At 35.1% G+C, this 19,331-nt stretch overlaps 1 protein-coding gene across 1 annotated transcript in view; it reads left to right on the top strand.

The window, feature by feature from the left end:
* The window catches only part of LOC129746106 (protein MON2 homolog), an 83,355-nt gene that overhangs the window by 55,353 nt on the left and 8,671 nt on the right, over positions 1-19,331 (top strand). Inside the window, exon 2 of the mRNA XM_055739567.1 lies at positions 15,850-16,924. Within this exon, the coding sequence (XP_055595542.1) occupies positions 15,850-16,924 (1,075 nt within the window). The remainder of the gene's footprint in view (positions 1-15,849; positions 16,925-19,331) is intronic.

The following is a 19,331-nucleotide window of genomic DNA, read 5'->3' as shown; positions in this document are numbered from 1 at the left end:
CTAATGGTCAGTGATTATATTATAATTCTTCCTATGGTGGGTTTTGTTTAAATCAAATCTTATGATTCTGTCTAGGAACATTTCGTATCTGAAAATTATCAAATTTTCAAGCTTTGGGTTTTATTTGTTTTTTTTTTTCTTCAAAAATAGCCTATCAGTCCCAGCTCGTTGGATCAATTAAAACACTTTTAAGTACCATCAACAAAACCGGGACCCACTGTACCCAAAATGGCATTCTCCATCAGTGCCAAAATGAGCCTTCCAATTTGCTTCTCTCAATTCCAAATGTGTTGTGCAAGTACCTGAGCATGTTTTCCAGCAACACCCGTTCTTTTCTTTTGCCGTTCAGCCGTACGTCCAACCCAACCCAAGCATGGCTAGACCAAACCCCTTAGGAAGAAGTCAGTCAGCGAATTCATTGAGAAGTTCTTGTTACGGTATGCTACAGCTATTTCATAATATGCATCATATGGAGTTAAAGCAGCATCAGCCAGCAGCCAACATCAGAAGGTAGTAGCTTGGGAAAGGAAGGCTTAGAACACGTTGTCGTGTTATTTATCAACCGGATCAGATGCTGCTGCAAGTGCTACTGGCGAATATCGTTAAGAGCCTCCTTCTGCCTTTCATGGTGTCTAGGCATCTACCGCAAGAGGTGGAGTTTTGTTTAGACTGGTTCAAAACTAACAGAAATCAGAAAAAAAAATTTCAAAGGGTAACTTTAAAAAATATATTTTTTTTATTTTAAAGAGAAAACTACCACGATATTATTAGTTTTCACTTTGAAGTGTATCATTCTGTCCTGTTGACACTTGAAAACATAATGTTAACGACTGCCATAAAACATCGGTAACCTAGCTTGTAATGAATGGAAAATTGAATCATTAAAAATTAATCTAATTCAAACTGAGATGTGTCGAAAATGGTGTTCCAATAGCATAGAACATTTGTGTTGCAAATTAAGCAGGAAGAAAAAAGTTACCATGTTAGAGGCAAACGTCCCCCGAAATCAGTACAGCATCCCTTCGGGCTTCATAGCCCGAAAAGCTCTGTTCTCTGTGTCTCAGGTGCAAAAGTAGAGCCCGGTAAATAGGTGTATTCTACTGGGTCACCTTTTGCCTCTTATCCTCGCGTCATTCCACTCCGTCAGTGACAGGGATTTCAAGAGGAACCGAACTGCTGGAACATGCCAGTAGATGAACTTGCTGAAGGACCAACTAATCCGGAACCTAGCCGGGAATGAGTAAAGCCATGCTTGCCAAGTCGAGAGTTAGCAATCGGGAGCCGGCAGCAGCTATGGCTTAAATATTTCACACATGGCTAACTTTGAAATTGAGAATATTTATTATTCATGCAAAAGGGCGCCGGTATCGTGTTTTTGGTTCGGAACTTTTCAAAGTTTGAAACCGGCAGCAGAAACAGCAGCATGTTCCACGTTTGAGGTTAATCGTTTATTTACATTACGATAAAGTATGTTTTGTATTTTTAAAGTGTGTATACCGGCATATAAGGAAAAGTTTCATAGAGAGCATACTGGAAATTCGATAAGCAGCGTTTAGGAAATAGTGACCTCACCCCAAACATCTAGCGCGCTACTTTAGGGAATGATTTTGATATCTCGAAAATGTTGTATAAAATCTAATGTCTGCCAGAAATAGCAATAAGGTACTATCTTGCAGAAACAAATTAACCCTAATCCGCTCTTGTGTGTCTATATGACACTTTTAAATAATCATTGGCGGCTTGTAACTTTATTCAAGTGCAGCCAAACCAAAAAAAAATTTCCGGGACCTTCAATGAAGTCTTGAAATTGGCATCATTATTTTTTTTTTGTGGACGCACTCTGAAAACCCAGGAAAAAAAACTCCCTAATCAGACCTTGAATGTCAATTTGATACTCCTCGCTTAAAATCGCTATATCTATTTTGTTTCTCAACCGATTTATAGTTTTGGAAACCTCGTAATGTAACTCAAATATGTTTCTCAGACATTATTCACCTAGAATACTTCAGTTTTCCGTTAATCGAAATCTAAGAATAAAATCCGAAAAAACTTGCTTCGGAAAGAAGACTGTAAATCAGCTACGGAATGCTTTAAAAAAAATTCACTAAGTGTCCAAGAAAGCTGAAGTTAGAAGATATCTTCAGATTTTCATAAAACGAAACACAGAATTTTTGAAAAATTTTCAAAGATAGCTTTTTTCGAAATTTTTCTCAATTTGCAGTTTCTCAGATTTTCTTGCCCTTAAGTTCAACTTTACACTGGATTTTGAGTTTATTAACGCAAGATTTTTTGAATAAATTTTCTTTTTATCAGAAAGGAAATATCATACCGATTCGAAGGGTGTTATTAAATATTTTAGCGCTGCAATACTTTACACAAATATGGTTGAGAAACAAGAGCGATATATTGGTTTTAGTCAGTAGTGTCAATTTGACACTCCAGGGACTATACAGGGTGGCCAGCTAACCGGGAAAACCGGGATATCCGGGAAAAAAACCGGGAATTGAAAATGGGACCGGGACACCGGAAAAAAAATCTGGAATTTCAAATCGAACCCGGGAAAATTATTTATGGATTATCTTTCTTCTAATATATAAAGATGAGTTGGACTATATATGTTTGTTTGTATGCACCTTATACAAATCCACACCGCTTAACCGATCAGTCTGAAATTTGGTACAGTTATGTGTTTGGACCATGGTAAGGTTTTAGTAATAGTTTTGAGCCCCTCCCACCTAAAAAAAGGACCCTCCCATAAAACTTTCGGTTTTATTCACACGAATCAAAAGTCATGGCACCCATTTGTCAACCGATTTTCGTTTCCTTTGCTTTGGCGGGATTGTTTTCACCATCACCATGGGCATTAGAAACGGCGATCCAAAATTCTCCTGTACTGAAAAACAAATCAATGCTTGCTGAGCATAAAAAAATTGGAAGGAGAACTTTTGGCGGGTGTTTTTTCCTTCTACTGTTCAAAGCACGTGGTACCGGTGCGAGGCATTTGATTGTAATAATTGTATTATCCTTGAGGTGTCTGAAATTATGATAGACACTGTATCGCTATAATTGTAAATCAATTACATCGCATTGATTGCGACCCGAGTTCTAACACAGAATACGAATAAATAGACGATCAGTCTTATCGAAGCCGTGAGTGATAACGGAGTCAATGTCGAACAGCGTGTTTTACTTATCTTAGAAAACTCCTTATTATTAAGATATAAAAGTTGATAAAGTAAGAATATTACAGTGGCGACGAGGCGAAGATTTGAAAAAGAATCCAGATCGCGTATTGGTTTTTCCTTTATAAAGTTGCACGAAGCTACCAGAGGGTAAGAAATTGCGGTAAGGCTACTAAACTGGCATTGTACCAAACTTTTGCTTCTGGCCAGAGCAATTGTTGGGCGATTTAACGTTGTGAAAACTATTTTACTAACAACGAGTTATACTAAAAGTGTGAATTATTAACAAAATAAGCACATGATAAAATTAAATATTAATGTGGTTTTACGCCATTTTGTTTTACATATCTTTTCTCAGAACCTATAGGTTGGTCAGAGCATTGTTCTAAGGTCCAGCCGAAAACCTTATTATCGGTGATTGGTCATTTGAGAACGTCGAAGAGAGGCAAATTGCAACAAAGAACAATTCGGATAGTGTTCATATCACCAGAGCACATTGAACGAATTTCAAGTGAGACATATTGGTGAGCAGTGAGCTGCAAATTTATTCGTTGCAGAGACGCTGTGAGAAACACATCGAGTCGGTGGAAGTTTATCTGCATGCAAATGATAAACCAAACTGCATGTTAAACTGTTGCTCGGTGTTGAGTGCATCTGCTGCTTGCTGCTGTTGTTGCTTGGTGTTGGAGTTACCTATCGCTTGTTGCTGTTGTTGCTTGGTGTTGGAATCACCTGCCACTTATTGCTCTTGTAAATTAAAAGAGACCGCTGGAACAGTGGTTTTGTTAAAGTTCAAAACAGAAATTGATTGGTTCTCACGTTGCTGATCTATCATTTTGCAAACATCAGAAGGCCTAGCAATCCATCACTGGTGTGGACGTAAGTCGACGTTTTACGTGAGTACTTCGTTTTTTTTTCTCATTGGAATCACATTTTATAGTTTTTGAAATGTCAATACCCGGAATGATAGGTACCATGGACCACTACCAAGTGGGTAAATCCTTTTCAAATTATATTGAACGTTTTGAAATACTCTGTGGCTTAAATAAAGTTACCGAGGAAACAAAAAAGTCGTGGTTTATATCCTTGAGTGGGGACGAAGTTTTCGACGAAATTAAACTAATTTTTCCAAAGAAAGAAGTCAAGGACGACGAAATAATTGCGAAGCTTAAAACAAGATTTGACAAAACTGAACCGGTTCTTATGAATCGTTACAAGTTTTACAATCGCGACCAAGGTGCTAACGAAAGCGCTGAAAACTTTGTGCTAGCAGTAAAACTTATGGCTGAAAGCTGCAATTTTCGAGATTTTAAAGATGAGGCAATCAGAGACAGGCTGATTATTGGGCTAGCAAACAAAGATTTACAATTCAAACTTTTATTGGAAGATGACATTGAATTAAACATGGTTGAAAATAAAATTATAAATAACGAGCGCGCTTTGGGGCAAGCCAAATTAATTGGTGAGCATAACACAGTCAACGCAGATGTTCTATCAATCAAGCACAGGCTTGGAAGAAGAGATTTTTTTGAAAATAGAGATCTACAAAAATTTTAAAACAAAAACGAGCTTCATCCAAGACGTTTCAGATCGCGGAGTTTCAGCAGAGATAGGGGTTCAGGAAGAAGAAATTTTCAATACGAAAAGCGTTTCAATCGTAATCAAGCAAACACTCCCAATAGTTATTATAACGAATGGAATTATCATGCTTCAGCTGTGTGTAACAATTGTAGAGAGAAAGGTCACATTCGTCGAAATTGTCCTTTTGCCAAAACTTCTTCAGTCAAATTTGTAGAAAATGTAGACGAAAATCAGGATCAATCAATTGACAAATTTGATCGATTGAAGTTGAGTGATAAAAGTGATGATTCTGAATTAGAATGCTTGATGATATCTGCTGTCAATAACATAAGCGATCCCTGTGTGGTAGAGGCTGACATTGATGGTAAACCGTTAAAAATGGAAATTGACACTAGCTCAGCAGTTACCGTCATAAGCTGCATACTGTATGAAAGAGTTTTTAGAAAAATTCCTTTAGTTAACTGCAACAAGAAGCTTGCTGTTGTGAATGGTGCGAGGTTGAAGATAGCTGGACAAATTGTAGCAAAAGTCGTTCTTAATGGGTTCACTAGTAAAGCGAGATTAATAATATTAAACGCTAATGATTTTAGACCACTGGTGGGGCGAGATTGACTGGAAATTTTCTATCCAGAGTGGAAGGAAAGTTTCATAAGCCATAATGTAGAATCAGTTAATAACGTAATGACAGATAAACTAAGAGAAGAAACAATAGGTAAATTGAAATCTCAATTTGCATCTGTGTTTGATAAAGATTTTTCCAAACCAATTTTAGGTCATGAGGCTGATTTGCATTTTAAACCAGAACAACCGATTTTCAAAAAGGCTTACCAAGTGCCATACAAAATTAAGGACAAGTTTTTGGATCACTTAACCATGCTGGAACGTCAGGGAGTGATAACTCCTATTGAATCAAGTGAGTGGGCGTCTCCGGTAATAGCTATAGTTAAAAAGGATGGGGGAATCAGGATGGTCATAGACTGTAAAGTCTCTTTGAACAAGATTCTAGTACAAAATACTTATCCACTTCTTCTTGCACAAGACATCTTTGCATCTTTAGCAGGATGCAAAGTGTTCTGCTCGTTAGATCTTTCAGGAGCCTACACTCAATTACAACTTTCTAAAAGGTCAAGAAAATTTGTAGTAATTAATACAGAAAAAGGTTTATTTACTTATAATCGATTGCCACAAGGAGCATCTTCTTCCACAGCAGTTTTTCAAAATCTGATGGAAAAAATTTTAAACGGAATAAAAAATGTTAGTTGTTACTTAGATGACGTGCTCATTGCGGGTAAAACATTTGAAGAATGTTTGGACAAATTGATTCAGGTTCTTGATAGACTGGTCAATGCAAATATTAGTGTAAATTATAACAAATGTAAATTGTTTGTTGATTCCTTGCCTTATTTGGGTCATTTGATAACCAAAGATGGTCTGCGGCCTTCACCAGAAAAAATTTCCACAATAGCTAAAGCAAAAGCTCCTGGAAACGTAACAGAACTGAAAGCTTATCTTGGATTAATAAACTACTACAACCGTTTTATTCCAAATTTATCATCTAAGCTAAGGTGTTTATATGACCTTTTGAAAAAGAATGCTCATTTTAACTGGACCGAAAAATGTAATCAAGCCTTCTTACATAGCAAAAATACTTTATTAAATGCTAATATTTTGGACTATTACGATCCAAAAAAATCGCTTATTGTGATAACAGATGCTTCTACGTGCGGTTTAGGAGGAGTTTTAGCGCAAATTGATAATGGCGTGGAAAAACCGGTATGCTTTACATCGTTCTCCCTAAACACGGCTCAACAAAAATATCCTATACTACATTTGGAAGCATTGGCATTGGTTTGTGTCATAAAAAAATTCCATAAGTTTCTATTTGGCCAACCTTTTATAGTCTATACAGATCATAAGCCTTTATTGGGCATCTTTGGCAAAGAAGGTAAACATTCATTATACGTAACAAGAATACAGAGGTATTTGTTGGAATTGTCAATATATAATTTTGAAATTCGATATCGTCCTGGGCATAAAATGGGAAATGCAGACTTTTGTAGTCGTTTTCCTCTAGAGCAAAAAATTCCTAGTTCATTAGATCAAGACTATGTACATTCTATAAACTTTTCTTCTGAAATGCCGCTTGACTTTACTTCTATAGCAAAAGAAACTAGTTCCGATAAGCACTTGAGTAAAATAATTAAATATTTAAATCAAGGATGGCCTAAAAGATTAGAAGCGGAAGAAAAGGAGTTTCATGGATTGAAAGAAAAGCTACATTTGGAACAAGGCGTGCTTTTAATGGAGAGCAAAGTAATTATTCCTACAAATTTAAAATATTCCATTTTGAGATTATTACATTCAAATCATGAAGGCATAATAAAAATGAAAAAATTAGCCAGAAAATTTGTTTACTGGAGAAAGATGAATGAAGACATTGAAAATTTTATAAAAAGTTGTGGCACTTGTGCTTAAATGGAAACAAGGATCAATTGCTCTCAAAATGAACCTTGGACGCCTACTAAACGTCCGTTTAGTAGGTTGCATGCCGATTTTTTTCATTTTGAAGGAAGCACTTTTCTCTTAATTATCGACAGTTTTTCGAAATGGCTAGAAATAGACATAATGTCAAAAGGAACAAATGCAAAATTAGTCAATAAAAAATTTGCATCCTTATTTGCTCGATTTGGTCTCCCCGACGTTGTCGTAACTGACGGTGGTCCTCCATTTAATTCAGCAGAGTTTGTTATGTTTCTGGAGAAGCAAGGAATCAAAGTTTTAAAAAGCCCTCCTTACCATCCACAAAGCAACGGCCAAGCCGAAAGGATGGTGAGGGTTGCAAAGGATGTCTTTAAGAAATATATGGTTGACTCTAAAACAAAAAATTTAGATCTTGAAGACCGTTTGAACCTTTTTCTTATGAACTATAGAAATAGTTTTATTGGACAAGATAGTATTTTCCCGACGGAAAAGGTGTTGTCGTATCAACCAAAGTCATTATTGGATTTATTAAATCCAAGTAAAAGTTATAAACATTACCTCAATGAACCTCCAAAAATAAAATACAGTTTTGATAAGGAAGAGGTTAATCATCAAGATGAATTGGATAAGTTAGTAGCTGGGGATATGTTGTATTATAGAAACCCTAACAAAAAAGATTTTCCAAAGTGGTTAGATGCTAAATTAATTAAAAAAATGTCTAAAAATATTTTCCAGATTTCCTTACGATCGCATGTACTGTCAGCGCACAGAAATCAACTAAAACCCTGGCATTTGAAGAAAAGAAAAAGTTCATTGCTACTTGTTGGCCTGCGCAGTTCAACTAAAAGGACCAGGATGGACAGTTCAGCGGGAGATGAAGAATTCTTAGGGTTTCCAGAAGAAGAATTGCGTGTGAATTTGGAGGAAAATAGGCCGAAAAAGAGGCAATATGTGCAGGAGAGGAGTCCGGTCTTAACCAGATCTCGTGCAGCTGTGACGTAGGAAGAAAGTGCACATAGTTCAGTTATGAATATTCGAAAAAAGTAAAATGTTAAATTCCAATAGTTTTAAAGAAATGAATTAGATATCGTTCTTAGAAAAAGGGAAGAATTGTATTATCCTTGAGGTGTCTGAAATTATGATAGATACTGTATCGCTATAATTGTAAATCAATTACATCGCATTGATTGCGACCCGAGTTCTAACACAGAATACGAATAAATAGACGATCAGTCTTATCGAAGCCGTGAGTGATTACGGAGTCAATGTCGAACAGCGTGTTTTACTTATCTTAGAAAACTCCTTATTATTAAGATATAAAAGTTGATAAAGTAAGAATATTACAATAATAAGCCTTCATTTAGGATAAAAAGAACTACTCGCCTGTTAGAAATATATTGAGAGGAGCAGTGGTTGAGAATGTACTAGAATATGAAGTGTATAAAGTATTAATACATTAATTCATGTTCATTATGAATTGACTTCTTTAGTTGAATAACTATTTTGACTGAAAACTAATGTTCCAGCTTTTAGGAACCATCCATTTTCATACTTTCGGAACTCCTTATAGGGAAACAATTAATAAAACTGAGGGTTGTAAGTTCAAGGCTGCGATCTCAACACTTTGATTGCCGTGTAGGAATTAAATTCACAATAGGAATTAGACAATTAAACGTTCATTTTATGCAAAAAATTAAAACCAAATCCAACGCACGAGACTTTTAGTAATTTAATCTGAAGTTTTTAGTTTTGTACAATTCAATTTCATTTGTAAATTTTTAAATTTTAAATTATTATTGCTCATCGATGTGTTCGATTCTACCATCCAATTATAAGAAGACTTAAAAAGCACATTGAAAACATTCAGAGGAAGTCTTTTATAAGGTTTCAGCGGAAATCTATTTAGAAATTTCTCAGTACAAAATAAAACTTAAATGAGTATTCCATTTTACGGGGGGATCTTGAAAAAGGTCGTAAACATTTGTTTACAAGCTTAATACATGGGATTTTCACTTGATAACCCATGGAAAAGATAAAAAAATGATATCATTTGATAAAAAAAAATTGTTATTCAATTCAAGCTACCTAAAAATGGGGGGGTGTAAAATAAGGTTGCCAGAATTGCGGTAGTGGGACCGGACAAATCCAGCCTATTTTATCGAAAAACGTGGTCAAATCCAGCATTTGATTTCAAAATGTTCAAACCAATATCCTGGCAATATCCGGGTATACTTGGTCAAAACCGCGGAATTATTCAGTAAAAATAGCGAAAAATATACTTGCAACATTTTTTTTCAACAAACCACATCAGCAGTTTTAAAATTGTATATCAAGCTTCCAAACACGAATCATGATTATTTCTAAAAGTTTCCATTTAAAACTTCTTTTTGAACGTAAAAATGAAATTATAATAATTATAAAATCTCAGTTTATGTTACGTTTTAAAAATGATGTGAATAAATCCGAGCAAAATCCGGGCTTTTTGCTACAAAATCCGGGAAACCGGGCCAGACCGGACTTACCTCAAATTTTGATTCAAATGTTCTAGCAAATCCGGATAAATCCGGGCAACCTGGCAACCTTAGATTGAAATGTTTTTTTGTGATAGAATGGATAAGCATTCAGAGAAAATTATTTCAAATTTCTATTAGCAAAGCTAAAAACTATTAGTTATTCAATAATATGAAAACGATAAACTTTGCTAATAATCCCTGTTAAAACTTTAAGAAGACTGACAAACTTACAAAGCTCACATGGCCAAACATGGTCCAATTTGTTACGATGATGAACAAAAAGCTTTCAAAATTTCAAAAGTCAAACGACTCATTTCGATTCATATTTTATGTGAACCCGAGCAAGGCCGGGTAAAATCAGCTAGTCATCTATATATATAAAAAGCAATTTCTGTGGGTTTGTTAGTTTGTTTGTTTGTTTGTTTGTCCTCTATAGACTCAGCCGCCTTAAGAGCTAGAGAACTGAAATTTGGCATGCATGTTCATTAGGATCAGGAATGATGAAAAATGTTTTCGGATTTTCGGATGACCCCTTCTGAAGGGGGTCGTCCATACAAGACAAATATTGTTTTCGAGATATTGACGTTAATTTTCGTCGGATTGTGATGAACATTTGCACATGAGGGTTTTGAGAGATGGCCAATCGATTTCAGGCATTGCATTTTGAGTCAGAGGTCGGCAAAAGGGGTCGTCCATATCAACTGTTTATTGTTTTTGCGATATTGGCGTTATTATATATCAGATTGAGATGAAACTTTGCACATAGTAGTTTTGAATGACAAGCAATCAATTCGAGATGCTAAATGCGGACTCAGGGGCCGTCCAAAGGGGTCGTCCATATTAACTTTCAATATTTTAGTGATATTGACGTTTTAATATATCGGATTGGGATGAAAATTTGCACATAGGAGTTATTAGGGACAAACAATAGATTTCACTTATCCAAATTAATGTCAGGGATCGGCCAAAAGGGTCGTCCATATTAACAGTTCACTGTTAATGCGATATTTTCGTTATTATACAACGGATTCAGATAAAAATTGGCACAAGAGAGTTTTGAGGGACGGGTAATCGATTTCAGGTATTAAATTCAGTGGAAGTGGTCGGCAAAGGGGGTCGTCCATATTAACCTTTTCATATTTTTGCAATACCCTCTTTATTATACATAGGATTGGGATGAAAATTTGCACACGGTAGTTTTCAGGGACAGGCAATCGATTTCAGATGTCAAATGTTTTGCCAGGGGTCGACGAAAGGGGGTCGTCCACATTAATTAAATTTCCACTGTTTTTTGGCAATATTGACGTTATTATGCAATGGATTGCTTAGGAAATTTGCACACGGGAGTTTGAGGGAACGGTAATCGATTTCAGATATCAAATATTGTATAAGAGGTCACCAAAAGGGGTTTATTTTTTTGGCAATAATTGCGTTGTTATGCAACGATCGAGTCGAAATTTATACACGGGGGTTTTCGCCACGGTCAATTGATTTATGATTTAAAATTAAGTAGCGGACGTCAGAAACGTGATCGTCTAATATTTTTGCGATTATTACTTAACAATGTATTCGAAAGTGCATTTGGAAAATGCTTGGCAATTGACTTTCATACAAACTGTTCCTAAAATATTCAGAGTTTAAAGCGAAACAGAGTTCGTATGGGATCAGCTAGTTACCTATACATAAACCTATTAAATCTTGTAGTTCATTCATTTCATCATGACGATACTTTTCTCATAAACTTAACAATCCGTAGTCGTTTATTTCAGGCTGGTAAATCATTCGGGAAAAGCCCAAAAATATCGGGATTTTATAGTAATTGAGAACAACGCCGTGAAAAGTAGAGAATTTCTCTAGAAAAATTGAGATTTTTGAGCTCAGCTCATGCATTTGTCGAGTAAAGAAACGTGGTTGAAAAATTTATCGACCATGAACGATTTCTTAGCTGACGCATATTGTGCACTGCAATGAATAAAAAAAAGTTTGAGAAAAGTATTTTCTTCATAACCGAAGTTTTAATACGTCAAATCTTCGTAGTTAACTCAATCAAAGAATTTTTATATTTTGTACCGTTGTGCACTTTCATTATGAATATCTGGTAAAAAAAGACCTTAAAATCTAAATGAAGAAATAAGGGAAAGGAATTAAAAAAAATGTCTAATTGCTGCAACCTCAGAGTTCTGATGCGAATTCATAAGTTGAACTCACACTGACTGAATCCCCATCTCGAAAACTAAGATTCATGCTTATCATCTATCTTATAACTGGATTTTTTATATACTAAAGGGTGATACGGTCAAAATTTGGTCAAGATAAAACGCGTGTAAATCGGTGAAATCGTTTATTTAAAAAATCAAATTAAATTTCTCTTTCAAGTTTAATTAGTATAAAATTCAGGAAAAATATTCAGTTAGGCTTCCGCTTTTCGGACGGCATTTTGATAACTGAAGAGTGAATTCCAAAATCAAAATAGGAGCTACATTCTACACACACACACCTTCAAAATGAGGGGTGTTCAGGTTTTTTAAATGCAAAATTAAAAGAAATACGTCAAGTTTATATTGACCAAATTTTACCCTTTAGTGCAGAATTGATGATTTTCAAATCTGAGTCAGAAGCTCTTTTATTTTTTTAGAAAAACACGATATCCTGAAACGACACTTGAAAAAATGAGAAGAAATCCAACAAAGACATTTAAATTGGGGGAGTTATTTGGAAGAGTCCGATTTAAAAAAACAAATTAATTTGATAACAAAATTAAAAATGAACGTTAATAGACCGTTAAAAGAGAGATATGAATTCAATAAAAAAACGAACACAAACATATACAGGATCTCAATGAAACTTGATGTTTCCTCGAAGAGGTTCCTTTTTCTTAACTCTGAGCTTACGTCTTTCGAGGATATGATGGCTAGCATCTCACAAATGGTAAAACCATCAACCCACAGAAAGTGCACTGTGTATGCCGTGACCGGGATTCGATCTCATACCCGCTGACTTAGAAGACTTGAAGGCTATCCTCTACGCCACGGGCTGCGACTAATAACTCATTCATAAAGTCTTCACTCATCTATAGGTCGACTAATTTCTGAAAAGCTAATATTTACAAAGATCTTATAATCAAAGGTATAAGTTGAACAATGGAAATTTTTTGACGTGACACGTGACTTATTTTTAGCTATTTCCAATTGAGTTTACGGTACTTTTACCAAAAATCAAAAATAATCAAAACCATAGTCCAAGTATTCATTTGATTGATAAAATATTAAAAAAAAAACAAAAATAAAATCCAATTTTCTTTGTTTGTGTGTTGTACTAAAACACTAAAAATTTTCTAAAACATCAAAACATTAGTTCAAAAATTAAATATTAATTTTCTGACAAACAACATAACCTCGAGGTACTTATCTTATATTCCTTTTGAGAAACGGGAATTGATCCATGCGAGGAATAATGCGTAATAAAATTATATTAGGATGCCCTCATTTTATTTGGTTGATTGACACGCAGTAAAGGTGTAACAAGATAGCAAGCTGTTGTGTGATTCTTGTATACATTATCTGCTTAAACCGCATTCTTGAGTAAATAAAAATGGTGGATTTAAAAAAAATCAAGATTTGGATAGTAATTACAACGGCGAATCCGGCAACTACAACTCAGGCTTTAAAAGCGCATTCCAAAAATAAAATAAGCGCCAGAAATTTAAATTAAAATTTGGATTATGAATCCAAACTTGAAATAAAATTGGTTTATGAATGCGGTTATTCGATCCGAAATTCACCGCTCATAATTATGTTTCAAATTTCAGAATTGAATAGTAAAATTCAGTATCCCAGCTTGCAATTTTGTAGTATTATATACATGACATGATATCCAAACTATAGTTAATGTTATACAAATAATTAAAATAAAGCATTTACTTTTATAATAAGCGCAGATGGTGTATAGATTAAAAAGAAGTTAAAAATGTTCCGGTTAAATTTAGGACAACTAAAATAATTTTTTTAGTATATTACCACTGACCATACTGACTGGACACTCGATTTCGTTTTCTGGATAATTTTTCCAGAAAAAAAAAACAAAAAAAAATCATTTTTCCAACAGTACGCAATGTCGATTCCAGAGTGCGCATCGATCGATTTGAAGAAATGCTATCCCAGTTAGGAAATGCCACCCAACTTTAAAAATAAAACACGCAATTTCTACGATAAAATCGGGCTAAACAGGACCATTTTTCCTACAGGGCATTTTTTGTCAAATTTTTCAGGTTCGCCACCTGCCGTCGGTATTGCGAACCTGCAAAAGCTGACAACACAAAATTAGACAGAAAATGGTTGAATTTTTGTTCTAAGAGTCAAGTCAGTGTGGTCAGTGATATTACCATCACCGTAATTTGAATAACCTTTGAGTTTCAAGATTGAATTACTGAAAGTTTTTAAGCCCTCTCACACTTTTACGTTGAACTTTTTAAAAAAATATCTTCTTTTTTGGTCAAAAACCTGATAAACATATTTATTAGCTCATTTTGAAACAGGGAGAATCGTAAAATCTCAATTGGGAAAACAGGGAATTTAAAAATGGAAACTCGCTGGCCACCCTGGACTATAACAGGTAAAAAAACAGGTAAAAATGAGGGTTAAGTCTTAATATTGATTTTTCGGGGGTTTTTTTTGGATCCAAATTTTATTCAACATCATTTTTGTTTCTTCTGTCTTCTGTAGAATTGAGGCTGCTGATGATTTTTGTGCCAATTTATAAATTTTCTGAAGGTAATTTTCCGCCGAACAACTTTGTCGAGGACCGTAACTTCGTATTTTATCAGGTACAGAAATTATTAGCTGTTCAACAGGAGTATTCAGTTGACATCACTGTCATGCAATACCTCGTTAGACACCAGGCAGTGATGTCAATTGAATTGATTGTTTTTTAATGTCAAAAGACAAGCAAGTTAAGGTCTTCGACAAAGCTGTTCAGTAGAAAATTTCCTTTTAGAAATTACACAAAAACCATAAGTAGGCTTGGTTCCACAGAAGAAACAAAAATGATGTTGATTTATCAGGACAAAATATTTATTTTCCCAAACCTCAAAGTTCAAATTTACTCCTGTAAACGTCACTTAAAAATTCTGCTAAAATCGTGGATGAGTTTTGAACCAACACAAAGCTTTTTAGAGCGCAGTGTTTGAGTAATTTAAATATGACTCAGTCGGTTACCGTAGTCTGTAAAACCTGTGAGCATTCGATTAAACTTTACATTATGTTGGCAAGGATGGTGTGGTTAATATTATCAAAAATACACAACGAATCACAAATTTCTCGCGTGAGAATTCTTTCTAAAACTTACCGAATCTACAAATCAATTCGGAAATTAAAAAAAAATCTTGATTACTTCAAAGACCGCCATTAACGCTTTTCGAGGCACAACTGTTTCTATTAAATGTCTGATATTTTAAGTCCATGAGACTGATTGTAAAAGATAGAATACTCCGATTAAAGAGGCTTCGCTTCTTTTTTTCATCTTTTGACCTTTTAGAGCATGCGTGGCCAAAATTTTTACAAAAAATGCTTGGTGACGAATAGCAAAAAAAAGTTTTTCCCTATGAAAATCTCGCAACTAGAATCCGCTTGTATGCTGTTTGTGTACAATAAAAAAATATTTTTTATACTTCTGGGGGTCTTAAAGAGTCAAAAATCATGTGCCCGGCGTTTTAGAGCTTTCTAAAATTAAAGCGCCGAACGAAAAGTGTAGCATCTGCACTGGTTCAAATGAATTATTGTTATCAACTCCTACTTCGCTAGCAGAGGCTAGAATAAATTTAAATTATACAATTGGCACTGGAAACCCAGAAAAAGCAACCTCTTTCGTTCGGTTGCATATTTAACCGAACCCAGCCACCGTAACGGTCCGACCTCTGTATGTAGCTCTGTACGCGTGGGGCTCAGTTAGTATAGGAAGCATTTTCGCACTTTATGAAACGAGAGTAAGAGGGCTTTCTATCATATGTTAATTTAGTACCTACCAAACGATTGTTGTAACAATGCACCGACCTAATTATGCTTCTCTGTTTTTCGTTCTCTCTATCTCTATTACAGTCATGCGAAGAGGCAATTCTGAAGCTGAAAACAGCAGCCGCAAATCCCCAAACGCCGGTGTATTATGTGGTCAACCAGATTCTGTACCCCCTGGTGCAGGGATGCGAATCGAAAGATGTGAAAATTATCAAATTTTGCCTCGGTATGATTCAGCGGTTGATTACCCAGCAGGTGGTGGACCAGAAAGGCGCTCGTTACATTACCGACACCCTCTGGATGCTGATGGAGAATGGAACCGAGGAAGTGAAAGTGCTCCAGAGCGTCACGTTGCTGCTCACGACGAATACGGTCGTCCACGGGGAAACGCTGGCCAAAACGTTGGTCCTATGTTTCCGGTTACACTTTACCAAGGATTCGACCACAATCAACACGGCCGGGGCCACTGTGCGGCAGCTGGTGTCGCTCGTATTCGAAAGGGTAGTGGCCGAAGAAACGGAAGCCGAAGCCAATCAGGACGAGAAGCGAGAAGTTAATTTGGAAGAACTCAAACTTGCAACCGGAGTAGCCCCCAAGGGCTTGAGGCCTTGTGCTGCCGATGCCTATTTGCTGTTCCAAGATTTGGTCCAGCTGGTCAATGCAGATCAACCTTACTGGCTGCTAGGGATGACCGAAATGACCCGCACATTTGGCCTAGAACTGCTCGAGTCGGTTCTCACTCAGTATACGTCGGTGTTTTATAAAAACCCCGAGTTTTCGTTCCTCTTGAAGGAGCGTGTCTGTGCCCTAGTCATTAAGTTGTTCTCACCTAACATAAAGTATCGAACGATGGCCCCTCAGAATGCACAATCGACGGCACCGCACGACAAACCGTACTTTCCCATCAGCATGCGGCTGCTCAGGGTTGTCGCCATTCTGATTCAAAAGTACCACAGCTTGCTGGTGACGGAATGTGAAATATTCCTTTCCTTAATTGTGAAATTTTTGGACCCGGACAAACCCGCCTGGCAGCGCTCGTTGGCACTGGAGGTGCTCCACAAAATGACCATTCAACCGGAGCTGCTGATTTCGTTCTGCCGATGTTACGACCTGAAGGACCATGCCACCAACATCTTTCAGGACATCATCAACTCGCTCGGTAAGTTGCTCTTAATTGCTTTTTTTTTTCTACTGCCTAAGTTATTTTTCGCCAAAACGCCGCCTGAAACAAAATTTAAAAAAAAATCGTCAAAATCGAAATTGTTTTTTTTTTACCAAGAGAACATTATAAATATTCATAAAATATCAAATGACTTACGTGGTAAAATTGATTTGGAGACATTTTGGAGGATTTCGTTTTTTCCCTTCGCCGGCCTACCGGGATCGAAGTAAGTGCGCGGTGAAATATGTCCAAGCGGATGCATGTGAAACAGAAAACAACTGTTAGTAGAACAAATCAACTTATAGGTACAACAAATTAAACTTACATTTTCGCTTTCTGATGTGTGTCCTCCATAAAATAACTACCACCATCTTCTGTTTCTGTGACATTCTAAAACTAAATTGTAGAATCTTTAAGTTGACCTGAATGAAATAGCCAAATCCGCCATATGTTAGTTTATATTAGCGATGAGCAGATGAGAAATCCTCTATAGCCAAAACAACTTCACAGCAACGCTGATTTGTTTGTAGATATCGATGTTGATCGAGTAAAACGGTATATTGAATTAAAAATCATTGGCATGGAAGAGGCAACCATACAATTTTGAGTTTGATAGATTAAAATTCTTTTAAAAAAATTGTGTATTGTTTAGGAAACATTGTATATTAAAAGTATTTAAACAAAGATATTTAAAATTAAGGTTTTAAATCAAGGATCAACATTTTAGCGAGTAATTTGACTTCTGAGTTCACAAATTCCAAAATTCAAAAGGTTAAGATCATCAAATTCTAAAATTCTAAATATCTAATTTAAAATCTAAAAGAAGAAAATCCCAGAGTCTAAAATTTAAAAACTTACAAACTATTGAAAAGCCAAGATTCCAAATTGATAATCCAAATCCCGGGATCCTAAATCCCAAATTCCCAACAAAAAAAATTGAACATATCAATTCTAAATTCTAAGTCTAAGTTCTTAAGTCCTAAAATCCAAAACCTCTAAATTCAAAATTTTATTTCATATCTCAATCCAAAAATTCCAAATTCCCTGAATTAAAAATCCAAAATCTTTAACCAAAAATCTCAATACTCAGATCCCGAGATCATCAAAAACAATATTCCAAAATATCAAAACCCGAAATATCAAAATCTCAAATTTTAAAATTCTAGATCCTTAAATACAAAATCGTTTAAGTATACTAAAATCATTGAATAAAAATGTCAAAATCTGAACTCCTTAAATATCCAAGTCCAAATTTTAAAATTGAAAATCCTAAATTCCAAAATATTACATCCAGAACCCCAGAATTGAAAACTCCCATCATGCAAAATACCAGAATCTCTAAAATTAAAATATAAAAACAAAAATCTCAATATCTAGATACCAAAATAACAAAATCTAATATCCCAAAGCCAAAAATCTCAAATTCAAAACCCACAATCCGAATGCATTAAACCAAAAATATTTTTTTTGAAATAAAAAATTCCAAAATTTTCAAGTCAGTCATACAGAGCTGCGACTCCCGTACGATGAAAGGAAATAGCTGAAATTAACTTAATTTAAATTTACAAGTCAGAATTAAACAGTTCAAAAAACGTGTTAGAGGAAAATCATAAGTTCTGAATTCTGAGCTCTCTTTAATTTACTCTAAATAAAAAACTCACTAATTTTACCGGAACCTAGAGCTTGAAACTGTCTCGAGGGATGAGAATAGAAATTCACAAAGACTCTTAAATTTTGTTCAAATATCGCACATCATTATAATCATTAAAAAAAACTATCAATCATTTAAAAACAAGAAAATTATAGTAACATTTGGAATCTAGAGCTCTTTGTTGCAAATTTGGAAATGTAAAAGGATGCTTAGTTTACTAGTGTTAGTGTTTAGCTCAAGATTTAATCACAAGACAACCATTTTTACGCTCTGCCCTGGTTTTTGGGGCTAATAATAAATTAGACAGCACTGAAAAATTGCTGATTTTAAAAGGAAACCATCTCCTATTAAACGCACTGTTTTGAAAAAAAAAACATCACGTGGTCCAGATCTATTTTTTTTTTTGAAGTTATGCTTTCAAAGTTAACTTTTTTCGATTACTGGTCATAATTTATCCAGAAAATTTCGAAGCTTGAATATGTTAAAATACCTTTAAAAATTTCCAAAAAAAAAAATCGAATGAACCGATTTCTAACCTGATCCGTGACGAAAATTTAAATAAAATTTAGAAAATTTTAGTGATAGCTTTTACCTTTTTCATGAGGGTGTTTTTATGTCGATAGAAGACACAACATAGCACAGCAATTTGAATGTTTAAAAATATGAGTCTTTGTATGATTACAAACAAAATAACTTAATTATTGCAATTAATTTGATTAATTTTACTTATTTCTTTTCGATGGCACAAGACAT

Source organism: Uranotaenia lowii, chromosome 2, assembly GCF_029784155.1.
Source record: "Uranotaenia lowii strain MFRU-FL chromosome 2, ASM2978415v1, whole genome shotgun sequence".
Classification (NCBI taxonomy): Eukaryota; Metazoa; Arthropoda; class Insecta; order Diptera; family Culicidae; genus Uranotaenia; species Uranotaenia lowii.
Note: the sequence above shows the minus strand (reverse complement) of the source record. Positions and strands in the feature narration are given on the sequence as shown.